The 13,143-nt window shown below is 41.6% G+C and overlaps 1 protein-coding gene across 4 annotated transcripts in view; it reads right to left on the bottom strand.

The window, feature by feature from the left end:
* Positions 1-13,143, bottom strand: part of zranb3 (zinc finger, RAN-binding domain containing 3) — a 122,536-nt gene that overhangs the window by 67,623 nt on the left and 41,770 nt on the right. For all 4 annotated transcript variants that reach the window (XM_085264339.1, XM_085264336.1, XM_085264337.1 and 1 more), the window contains exons 9-13: positions 12,790-12,909; positions 5,299-5,418; positions 4,682-4,861; positions 3,833-4,006; positions 1,684-2,149 (exon numbers count right to left, since the gene is read on the bottom strand). In XM_085264339.1, the coding sequence (XP_085120465.1) occupies positions 1,684-2,149; positions 3,833-4,006; positions 4,682-4,861; positions 5,299-5,418; positions 12,790-12,909 (1,060 nt within the window). The remainder of the gene's footprint in view (positions 1-1,683; positions 2,150-3,832; positions 4,007-4,681; positions 4,862-5,298; positions 5,419-12,789; positions 12,910-13,143) is intronic.

Raw genomic sequence — 13,143 nt, 5'->3', positions numbered from 1 at the left:
CAATCATCACCTGTCTTTTGGTAAAAGCGCCAACAAGTGTTTTTTTTCCCCCCCTTTTCTTCTTCCCCAAATTCTCAAATGTTTTCAGAGTGAAGGTGAATAAAAGCAAACACCCTCACTGGAGCAAAAAGGCTTTTCATGGTAGATGTGCTCTTTATAATTACTGTTCTCCAACTAATAATTTAGATTTCAACATCAAGCCTGAAAGGCTTTATTTGACAGTATTGTACTCTGCTACCTCATCGAGCTGGCAGTCTGGAAGGCCAGAGGTTATGCTCATGTGGAATTACTTTTTTTATGACTCGTCTGGATACATAACTACTCTGACACTGAGATTAAACTGTGTCATTCATCAGTGTGCATTTTGCTCTGTTTTAAACATTTTAATAATTTTCTGAAGTACCATAGTTAAAAACATGAATTGATTAAAATTGACCTGCTGTGCTCATTTTTAACTTCTCAGTTTTATTCTTGGACTACAGTAGCTTTTGATAGATCAAAATAATCTTTTTTCATTGTGCTGGTCTTTGTTGATACTCTGTGTTGGTTCGCCTTAAACCTGCTCCTTTTGACTCGCTGCTCTTGGCTGTGTGCCTACAATGACCATATTAGGGATGTCCACCCTCTTGGGCATCATATAGATCCAAGAGTAGAAAAAAAGTGTATAACTGGGATTACTTTGCACAGAGTCTGACCTCATTATTTAACAGGATATATGTGGCATCAAATAAGGAGAAGAGTAATACGCCTCCTCTAAGTGCATCAAATAAAGTGTGTGATCAGGCAGTGCAGTCTGTCTTTATAAAGCAATCGGTAAATGCTACCTTAACCTGCCGTAAACTAGGTTTTTTTTTACTAATGACTTATCTTTAGCTCATGCTCATATAAGGCTTTATTCAGCCAGTGGAGTACTAAAAGTATTAAACTCATGTTACCTAAACATTACAGCTGTGAACTACATTCAAGTTTGGGGATTTTATTTTTTTTTAAATCATCTCTCAAACTGATTTGATGCATCTCAGACATCTAAAGAGCATGGACCTGCAGTCTGCCAGGTCATAACGACTTCCCTCCCCTCTTCTTTGCAAGATACAATCATAGGCTGTCAGAGATATCAGCTCGAGCCAGCTCAACTTTTCCCAACTTTGTGTGAGACGTTTGCAGCAATAGTAGGCGCCTGTTCGCTCTCTCTCTCAGCTTGACAGGTGAGAATTATACTGTGTCCTTGTCATCTGCAGAGAGAGAGAGGAGAGGGAGACAGACAATATTCTCTGAGCAGTGCTATTTCAGACTCTGGGAAGTCTGCCTCCATCTTTTGCTATCTCGCATCTCCATCTGGTGAAATCTGTAATGCTGTTCAAAAGTATTATGTCAACAGACTGCCACGATTGATATTGACAGGAAGGAAAATAAAGCAATGAATGGATTTCAGCTTCAGGTGCTTCATTTTAGACAAGAGATGATGGAAGCGCGTGCGTTTCCTTAATAAAATTCAGTTTGATTTGCAATCAGGTTTGTGAATTTAATTAAAAACAAAAATAAACAACAGCAAAATAAAGAGAAAGATGGAGAAGAAGAAGAAGAGGGCCACACAGGCAGACGCAAACAGCAGGTTGGGGGTGGGATGGGTGAGAGGAGGGGGGGGGATCGGATAATTGGATATTATTTGTTCCTTACTCTTACCTGAGCTGACAGCAGAGGTAGAGCGCGGGCACTCACACATCTCGCAGTACGGCAACAGGCTGCTGTTGGAGTAGGTGCAGGCCCCGCAATTCCACACGGATGCAGGATCAGGCTCAGACGGCTGAGACATTAGGGAGACCGCGTTGGCAGGTCTGCCTGCGCTGATCCCCCCTGCAGACGACCTCCGCTTCCCCCCAAATCGAGACGTGGGGCTCCGGTTGGGCTGCGGTGTTCGCAGCCTTTTCAGCTGGGGCGAGAAATCCCGATCGGGCGTTTTGGAGGTTTGGGAGCATGACTCCTCGTTCCCCTCCTCGCTGTTTTCTAAGTATACCCGGATGCCAGCTGGCGTGGCAGCCGTCTCTGAGGAGATGGAGGGACTTTCTTCATCTTCTGTTCTCTTCCTCTTCGTCTTGCCAGCTTGCGGAGAGAAGAAGGAACGGATGTCGTGCTGCTTTTCTTTCTCAAACTAAAGCAAAAAATATAAAATAAATAATGAATAAAAATACAAGCTCAAGTCGGTTTTTGTCTCTGTAGCACCCAATTTTCAATCCACCTGTAAAGTGACAAAGCATCCCTGAATCAAATCCTCCTTTTGTTTTCACCATCAAAGGCAGTCATTTGCATACAGCAACACCATGGTAACACACGCAACGATGATCAGAAACCCCATTTAATTCTTTACACATCAGTAATGTAAAAATACAATGCTACAAATACAAAATGTTCTAATGTTGATCACAAATTTTGTGCAGCTCTTTCAGTTTTTCATAATTCATAAATCCATCACACTATAAAGTGTCTTCATTTTTCGTCTCGAGTCATCACAGTCATTAAATAATGATCCTAACAGTACCATGTGTCTCTTCTTAAAAAAAACAAGCGTTACACATTTTACCAATTTGGCTGCGACATTAAAACCACCGACAAGTGAAATTGAAACATTCTAAGATGTGACACAACACCCTGTTTCCACCAACTGGAGCAGATTTTAGTCGCCAACAGTCAGAGAGGAGTGCAGAGCTAACAGCTAAGGACATAATTGCTGGTAATGAGCGGACAACCTTACAAATGAACAACAAAGAGCAGCAAATATCTGCTCATAATGTGATTTTTTCCACAGACTGTTCCTCCGAATGTTTCACAATAAAAGAAGAAAAAGAAGAGGAAGGGTTTCTGATGTGAAACTGAGACAGAAAGTGTGAGTGGCAGATAACAAAAGAACCTCCTCTCTGGACTTACTGGTTCATGTTTGCAAGACATTCCAGTATGAAATGGCCTTAAATGGTAAACTTGTTCAGCCTCTGACTGAAAAATTAAATGAATTTGAACTTTTTTAGGGATACAACCTTTACACCCCACACACTACTTGACTAGGCGTGAGCGTAGCTGGAGCTGGATTTGTTGCAGCGGGATTCCCCGGTGGCCGTGGCCTATTTCAGAAGGATTACGGACCTTGTCGCACTGCAAACACTTTTCAGGACCTTGACAAAGAGTTCAAGGTGCTGACTTGGCCTAGATCTGAATGTGGTGGGATGTCTCTGTGAGGATGTCCCCATCTCGCAACATGCAGGACTTTAAGGATCTGCTGCTTAATGTCTGGGCTCCAGAGGACAAAGGTCAAAGGTCTCCAGGAGTCTGCACTTTAACAGCTCAGAGTTCGTGTGGCAGTGAAAGCCTACACAATATTCAAAGTGTGGTTTCAATGTTGTGGCTGATCAGTAGTGTGAAACGTTTCCACGTCTGTGTGCATGCTTTTGTTTTCTTTTACATTCGTACAACAGCTTTCTACACTCAGTTTCAAATGACAATGCCGCAACAAGAACTCCTTATGCAGCGATTTAGTTATCGCCACCCGGACCACAGCTCTCGAGCTCCCAAGGTCCTCGTGCAGATTTATTTATGCAGGCAACGAGAAAAAGCAACTTTCTTTTCTCATACATCACATTATGCTTTGCTATGGAGCTACAGAGCCAGTGGTGGCATAGAGAAATGAGGAACAAACCAAACAGTAAGTGTGATGACTTTATATGAAATTAGACTCATTTATTATGAAAGCTCCTGTGGCTTTATACTCGATGGCTCGGCATGTCAGAGCTAATTTAAAGAGAGAAAGAAATAGATGTCTGTTGAAGATTTCCTGCTGACTCACATGAGTAAAGAAGACGTCGGTTTTGGCATTTCCTGTGCTTCCCTCCAGCGGCAGCGCCATCTCACTTGGCGTCCACGCGTTGGCAAAGTTGAGGAACTCCCATTTGTCCTTGTCGCCCTCGTCGGCCTTCAGATATTCCTTTCTTCCATTTAGAGTGCTGCCAGTCACCTTTTCCTGAAACACAAGGAACCTTATGTTGTACCTTCACTTCACACTTAGGTCCACAAATTTATGAACAGTGACACATTTTTTTGTTGTTTTTTTTGGTTTTTTACAGTTTTGCTTCTTTACACCACAAGAATACATTTTAAATAAAACAATAAGAAACTCAAGTGAACAGTTTAAGGAAAAAGGGTTTTCTCTTGGTTGGATGTCGTAAAGGAGTTTTCCCTTTAACCATGAAAAAGGTCCTGCGATCACTCACCACTGTTGTCCTATGTTGACAAACCTACTTGCGTGAGGTCTTAAATCTATTACGGTTGTGCACAAAGGCAAAACTGTAACAATTGGTCACCGAAAATGTGGTAAGTAAATATTTTTCAGATCAGAAATCATTAAAATTTATTCACAACTTCGTTTGTGATGATCAGTTTGGAAGCCATGATGTGTAATCGTAATTTGGAGACAGAAACATCCTGTCCAGGAAGAGAAACTTCTGGATTACTCTTAAAACTTATTGCGTAGCAATATGCAAATGTTAGTATTGCCTCCATTAAAAACACTGAAGAGCCTAATCAGTACAAGAGCAGTAAGGGTGATTTATCATTCAAATTTAATATGACCAGTGAAATCATAAGCAGCTTTGCATAAATTTCTCCAACTTTGCTGCCATGATGTCACCCACAGTACCTTCCTGTTGAGCATGGACCACATGACGGTGTCGAAGGTGCCCTTGGCAATGAGATAATGCACGTTGACGGAGGACGTCTGCCCAATGCGGTGGGCACGATCTTCAGCCTGCTTGACGTGACCGGGGTTCCAGTAGAGCTCGGCAAACACCACGTGGCTGGCAGCGGTGAAGGTCAAACCCTGGAGAGGACACACACAAACACACACGCTACATATCTGTTTCAGAGTACCCAGTACAACCACCTCAAAAATGGAACAATCCAGTCCGATTGAATGAAATTGAATTTGTTGAAATTCTTTTTAATAGCAGAATATTATCAGCTAATTGATACGTAAGTGCTTCAAGCACCCACTTCTTTTGATTGGAATGCATAACATTTCTGTTGGTCACTCAGAATAATTGAGGTCAATGAGTTTATTATTAAGACTAGAACACGTTTCCACCATTCATTTCTCTATGATATTAGGATTCACAGCAACCAGTACAAACCATAATTACCTCTAATATGCAAAATTGAGTCTATTTAGCTGATTTTCCAATTGACTGCAGGGTGTCTTATTTCCTTTATTATGATCAAGCATAGCCTGCATAGCCTGCTGGATAAGTATGCAAGTACCTGTCCAGCTGCCTGGATGCTGAGGATGGCCACTCGGGTTTCTGGGTCACTCTGGAATCTGTGGACCAACTGGATTCGCTCTGATGACGGTACGCTGCCATCGATTCGGATATAACCAGCCTGTCAGGATGGAGTCGAGACAACGCAGCGTTTGATTTTCAAAGGACAATTTAGATCACTAAAAGTGGCAGTTGAGCAATGTAAAATAATATAATAACACTCGACAGCTTTAAGGCAATAATCTTTCTAACCAGGAGACACAGCTCCAATCTCCAGCTGATGCACACAGTTATTGTCACAAAGCTAAAAAAAAAAGAAAGAAAGAAAAAAGTTATCTGTACAGGACAAAGTGCTGCATAAAGTTTCCATCCAGCAAGTAAACAAAGGGAAAAGGGAGAATATATTTCCTTCAAGAGAGACTAGAGCAACTAACAGAAGAGTTAATACATTTATTAAATGGACATAAGCGTAACTCCAAATGAACAATGATGATGTCTAAATGAGCTCAACTTTAAGGTGTGTGAGTCACACTGTGTTTATATTTGGCATGTTAAAATGTGCGGTTCCTGTACAACAAGAGGTCAGCGCCACTAAATCAGATAAAGATCAACATCTGTCTGAAGTTTGTTAACATTAATGTTAGCCTTCAGAAGATACTGGTCATTAGGGCTGGGTATCGTCACTGATTTCTAGAATCGATTCGATTCCGATTCACAAGGTCCTGAATCGATTCGATCCACGATTTGATTCAATTCGATTTGAATCTGGGAAATTTTGCCTCAGACAGTCAGAAATATTATAATTCAGATCAGTACATTTCCGTATTTTTGTATCTATAAGAAGGAAGCTGACACTCGCAAGACTTTATCAAAGGTGTGAGCATCACAGCAGATGCCTTTGTGTCAAAGTAGCTGAAGATAAAACACAGAAAAACATGAAGGTGATTTTCCTGGCCTGGGATTTTATAAAAATATTCTGCAGTACATCAAAAACGAAATAAAACCATTAATCAACACATGAACATTACCTCTGAAGTTACAGCGGTTTTATTAGAGACACGGCTAAGCGTTTTGCATTTTGTATAACTTTAAAAAGTTTAAATTTGTTCAGAAGCCTGTTGAACGGCAGAAACTAGGTTTTCTTTTCGGAAGTGAGTATAAGGAAAAAAAAACATTGGCCAACAGCGCTGTAAGTAACAGTAGACTTGTGCGTAACAAGCAAGCGAATAATGCAGAAAACAGATTTCGGATATAGACGGGAAACTGTTCTTGAAGTACACTGAGAGAGAGAGAGAATGCGAGAGCTGTGCATGAAGTGTGATTTTATCGTGGTGGAAGCAAAACAGCAAAAGTCAGAGGGAGTCCATGACGATGTTTATGTGAAGCTTAGTTTGGATCTTCTTTTGCTGCTGGTTCGGTCAATATTGTTTGGAGAGAGATAAAACTAACAGCTTTCGAATCAGCGCAAAAAGGGCGTAAACACAAAGCGCGGACCCGCCGAAACATCAGAATCAGCGAGCTGTTGGCTTTCAGCCCCGACCGTGTCCGTGCCGTCGGGTGAGAAAGGCGACATCTCACTGATTCTGATCTGCGGGTAGTGCTTTGTGTTTACGTCTTTGTTCAGAAGCCGTGTTCCTGCTCTCATTTACCGTTTTAAATGTTTGGTGGTTGTCAAAAGTTTGTGACGTTTCACCTGAGATTCTGGAATTTTGGACAAAATACATTTATATAAAAAAATCGATTCAAGATTTTAATGAATCGATATCACGTTATCCAAGCCAGAATCGATTTTAATCGATGAATCGATTATTAAAACCCGCCCCTACTGGTCATATCTGACCAAGGTTAAAGCCAGTCTGTTGACTAGAGCAAGAGCTGGTAAATCTGTGTTAATCTCCAGCAGCAATTTAAGCTGTGAATGTGTGCGTGAATGGGTGGATGACTGGATATGTAAAGCGCTTTGGGGTCCTTAGGGACTAGTAAAGCGCTATATAAATACAGGCCATTTACCATTTACCATTTAAGCTGAAAAATAAAGCCAGTTTGAAAGTACTGCAATTCTTCAAAAGTCCAGTTTAAGCAGGCTCAGAAAAAGAGTCAACCCCAAAAAGAGTCACAAGTTAAAATGACCAACTGTACCTGAAAAATGAGCCTTTTCAGAGAACGGTACCAAAACAGGGGTTAGAAAACAAGGCTTAGTTCGTCCACCAGTGGAGACTTGGCACAGGTTTGAGCATAAATGAGTAAATACTATACATAAGAACAGTTAGGAAGACCTCTTTATGTTTTGTGTGTGTGAAAGAAATGAATATCAAAGAGGTATCATAACATCAGTATTTCTTTAAAAATCATTTAGCGATCGGGCTTAATCATGTAAGCCTGCTTTTTGGAAGTCACAATTAGCACCCATTTGAAACTTGTTTCAAAGCTAACGGGATGGTGACAGCCAAAACGCAAAACTAAAGGCTTTAAATCAGCAGAACAAACACCAATGAATGCCAACATGTTGGCAACAATCAGCTTTTGTACATAGTCTATGCTTATTATCCAGCACTCGTACCTCTATTCTTTAGCAAAAGAATCGGGCCAAAAACAGGACGAGATATGTGGTGTGTGGTTGTTGAAGAGAAATAAAGCTTCAAACTGAGAGGAATGGTATTGTCTGTCTGTAAAAAGGTGGTGGAGATTGGTGCTGGAACATTAAAGGAGTGTAGCACTTCATTAACCTGTATTCTAGGTTCCTGCAGACATTTCAATAAGAGAAATGTGAATGGATACACCATCAAAGACATCAGCAGGGGAGCTGCAATGATTTAAATAAAATGAGAACGCCGCTAATAACACAATATTTGATAGCATAATGAAACACCAAACAAAGGGAGCGGGCGGCTGCCATGTTTATTAAACCTGAACTCGACCTTCACCGCGCCGCTGATGTGCTGCGGTGACCTCACTCTTTTGATTTGGGGCCATTTGTCCCGCGGAGCTGCGCGGTGGCCGACAGTAGGATAGCGTGTTCGCACTGTGGCGCTCCCGCGTGTGAATGTAGCTGTAACTGCATGAATATGAAGGAGAACCGCGCTGAAGAAGAACACACAGGTCTGTTTGACTTTTCCTGGAAAAATAAAGGTCAAATAAATGTGCTCACGGAGACTTAGCAGGAATAAACAATATCTCAAGGCCGTAAAACTGAGTTGTTTATTAGCTGGTGGGGGAAAAAAAAAACATTGATGATAAAAACTTCCAACCAGTTTGACACCAGGTGAAGAATGAGAGCGTGCGGAGCAGAAAAAACAGTGACAACACTATAATTGGAGCACAGTCGCTTGTCCCTGCCAAGCTTCTCATCACAGTGCGTTGCTTGTCGTTCCTTTTTTTAGCTCATTTCTGTTAATTAGTGAGTGCGAATGCACCACGGAGTGAGCGTCTCAAGGAGGAATGTGCTATCACACGTTGCACCGCTACATTACATTCAGCCGACACCTCCCCGACCTCAGTGACACACACACGCACGCGCGAGCGCACATCCGCAAACACACATTTGAACTCTTTCACAGGTTGAGATATCGTTTGCTTGTGATGACTTGAGAAGAAGTTGTGGAAGTAAAGTTTACTTACTATGAAAGCAAAAGAAGAGTTTCCCTCAAGAATGTGGATGGCTCGAAGCGTCTCAGTGTATAAACTAATTTGTTAATCATCCAAACGATAAGATGCAGATTCATATAATTCACGACTAACATCTACTGTAAGTAAAAGCCCAACTGGCACAGCTCAGAGCTTAGTACCCTGTCGAAGGTATAATCACAGCCATGAGAAGGATTTGACTTCTAAACACAGCGGGACTATGGATGAAGGAATAAAACTTAAGCATGGGGCCAATTACCTCTGGTAAGCCAGGAAGTGGAAGTGAAATATGAATACAATCTACACATTTAGTACTTTCACGTTACACTTAACCCTTTAAGACTACATAGATTTAAGACATAGAACCAAGTGTGCCAGAGCTTATATTATATTTTTACATGCTGTAGTGCCATTTTTGGGATCATTTCAAGTTGATATACATCAATACAACCATTATAGCCCAAATTCTAATAATATGAATGCATTAAGTGCATAGTAATTACATAAATTGCAAAAAGGTGCAATAAACTACAAAAAAAATGTAAAATCGTTTTTGTTTTTTTAACATGTATTTCTAGTTAGAGAAATTTAAGAGGCTTATCCCTCAAAACTGTAAATACAAAAAAGTTGCACAAAATAGTTTCCCACCACAGAAAATTTATTTTAAGCGTCTTCATAGTTTTATTTTTGAAATACACCAATTATTATACACTGCAGGAAAAACGAAAATAAATCTTACAACGCAAATTTGCAAAAAAGCAGCATATGCATCAAAATAAACTATTTCCAGCAGTGCAATATTAGTCCTAAGCATCCAAGAAACGACACAGAAAGTCATAAAGTCAAACATAACTTTTAAAAACACCAGTGTAGGCTCATAAGGCCCTGATGGTGAAAAACTACATTTCTGCAAAATGACGTCACTTCTGGTTTTGGGCAGGACATGGCGGACATGCGATAGTTCGCGCTGATGGACGTAGGAAGTGTTACAAACAGCTGATCGGATCGGCAAAGCGTGTTTCTGGAATATTATGTTTTTGTTGCTACAAATTTAACCCTAACCCTTGTGCGTGTTTTTTATTTTGACAGCGAATGCGCACCTGCGGACCACTTATGTGCAGCCCTGGTTATTTAGCTCGTCATATTGCAGCCACAGAAATTCTTTTGTCCATGAAACCATAAAGCTGCACTTTCTTTTTGCCTTATAGTCTGATTTGTCATAACTTCTCCGTTTTGTGGTAAGCTTTTCTTTGGCTGTCACTTCTTCACCCCGACCTGTCTTATTTGGCTCAGCAGAACTAAAATATATATCTGTCTGTGAAGGTTCTCAGTCATCCAGGTCATCATAGTCAAATATAAATCCTGCTGCTTTTACACGCTCACTCACATAAGCTCAGCGATTCTCTGCGCGATCAACCTCTCACATGTTTAAGCTGCGGAGATTTCACTTGTCATGTTTGCATAGTAAGCTAACGATTAATAAGACGATGTCAGAGGAATTGGTGCACAAATTTTCATCACTCACAGCTCTCTATACACAGTTCGCACGATTGCAAAGTGAAAGCAAAAAAACAAGCGCAAATTCAAACGCGACTTCAATATGTCACATATTGACAGTGGCTCACCGATGCCAATGACATAATTACCCAGCTACATTTCTGAAAGAATGCAAAAGCATTGACATATATTTTTCCTACAATAGCCCGACGGGCAGGGAAGAGATAGATTTTGGTAGCCCGACTGAAAAAATCGCTAGCTCCGGGACGTCGGGCTAGCAATATTGCGAGCCCTGTATCTGATTGAGGAATCACTCATCTTTGGAAAAGAGTTTATTACAGAGAAATGTCTCTTTCCAAAATAAAAGCTATACTATCCGCTTCTTCTGGGCTATATTCTCAGCAGCATAAGGAGAATCATGTGCTAACAGCTGTCTAAATGACTCGGCTAAAGTTAGTAGCATGCTTGTTGTTTTTGTCTTTGCACTAGGATGATGTCGGCGTAAATGTGCAGTCATATTCGTTGTGTTCCCACTAGTGCTTTCAGGTTAATCTCGTTGAAATGACCTTAACGCCACAACACAGCAAATCTCCGTTAACGAGCTACCGCCGATCGCTCTGTGCATGGGGCTAGACGGCCAACACGTTAACGAGCTAACTGCGCTAACACACTAGTTCACACCAATGTAATTGAGCATTGCATGGCACATCCAACATACTGTTTTACTTTAGTCCATGACTCGCTTACCTTCAGGGTCATACGTCACATGAAAACCAAAATAATTCCAAACGCCAGATCTGAATGAGGGTGGGGGAGGTCCATGTTGCAAGGAGAGCTTAACTTCTGTCTCGCTAGCTTGCCCTGCGCTCTTCCTTCTGACTATGCTGTCTGTGTTGAGCGCTCAGTGGATCTGCGCTGGACAGTGCAGCCTAGGCGGAGTAGTCGAACACAGATTCACTGAGCGCTCAACACAGACAGCATCGTCACGGTTCGATATTTTTTCGATACAAAAATAAATGTTCATGCCTTTTTAATTTGTCATTTATCAAAATTATAAATATATATTTTAACTCAAACGTCCAGTTTTTAAATTTAATGTTGCTGAAACAACAAAGTAATAAAATAATAAATCTGATCGAGAAATCACTCATCTTTGGAAAAGAGAGTTTATTACAGAGAAATGGCTCTTTCCAAACTAAAAGCTATACTGTCCGCTTCTTCTGGGCTATATTCTCAGCAGCATATTAAACATATCAGGTCCCCATAAGGAGAATCATGTGCTAACGGCTGTCTAAATGACTCGGGTAAAGTTTGTAGCATGTATGCTTGTTGTTTTTGTCTGCTTCCACTTGTCTTTGCACTAGGATGCTGTCGGAGTAAATGTGCAGTCATATTCGTTGTGTTCCCACTAGTGCTGTCAGCGTTAATCTCGTTGAAATGACGTTAACGCCACAACGCGGCAAATCTCCGTTAACGAGCTACCGCGGATCGCCCCGTGCTAACACGTTAACGAACTAACTGCACTAACACACTAGTTCACACCCATGTAATTGAGCATTGCATGGCACATTCAACATACTGTTTTACTTTAGTCCATGACGCGCTTACCTTCAGGGTCATACGTCACATGAAAACCAAAATAATTCCAAACGCCAGATCTGAATGAGGGTGGGGGAGGTTCAATTTGCCATGTTGCAAGGAGAGCTTAACTTCTGTCTCGCTAGCTTGCCCTGCGCTCAGTGAATCTGCGTTCGACTACTCCGCCTAGGCTGCCCTGTCGAGCGCAGATCCACTGAGTGCTCAACACAGACAGCATCATCAGGAGGAAAGTTGATAAAATAAATTAAAAGTTTTGTATTGTTTGATACATATGCGTACCGAACCGAAAGCACTGTATCGAACAGTTCAATATCGATACGAATATCGTTGCACCCCTAATATATATATATATGTTACATTGTAGGATGTTAATATGGGCATGCTGCACAGGCTGTGTCAGAAACTACATGCTAATATACTCCTGACTGCGCTGAGTATATACCCAATAGTATGTGAGGTGCATACTGCTTCCTGGGGAATATTAAAGTACAGCTGGGGAGTTTGAGTGGAGGCCTGAGTGGGTCACTGAGTTTGGAGCTAGCGTGTGAGATATGGAACAGACTGTTCTGTATGGAGATTTCCAGGAGAAGCAGCAGCATACTACAAAATTAATTATACTTGAACCTGAGCTAGCAGCTTTTAGAATTTCAAATAATTCACACACCTCTCGCCAGTGTTGCTACACATCCTACAGGCACCACCACAGCCGTTGCTTACTGCCGCTTTAACACATTTTAGAAGCTCCAGTTGCCCGCAGAGTGCCCGAGGTTACCTTGGCCTCGATGACGGCCTCGGTGCAGGCCTGCAGCATGGTGAGGTGGTGGGCGAACACCAGGAACTTCAGCTGCTCTGCCTCCAGCATCATCTTAATGTAGTCCTTCACAGCTCCCGCCTGGCCACACACACACACACACACACACACAAAAATAGACACAGATGAAAGAGAGCTACTGAATCCATCACTTCACCAGTCGACCACACACAGAGGAAGCGGCGAGATCAGTGAAGAAGTCAATTAATCACCGCGGCATCCTTTCCGTGTGATCGATTCTCTATTGAATGCCAGGGATCCAGACTTTAAAAGGAAAGTGCACACAGAGCGACTGGGGCGCATTTGTCAGCTCGG

The sequence above is a fragment of the Mchenga conophoros genome, linkage group LG23 (genome assembly GCF_057382185.1).
Source record: "Mchenga conophoros isolate Kocher_MC1m ecotype Shallow Benthic linkage group LG23, M_conophoros_male_GT1.1, whole genome shotgun sequence".
Lineage (NCBI taxonomy): Eukaryota > Metazoa > Chordata > Actinopteri > Cichliformes > Cichlidae > Mchenga > Mchenga conophoros.
This window is presented reverse-complemented; position numbering and strand designations above follow the sequence as displayed.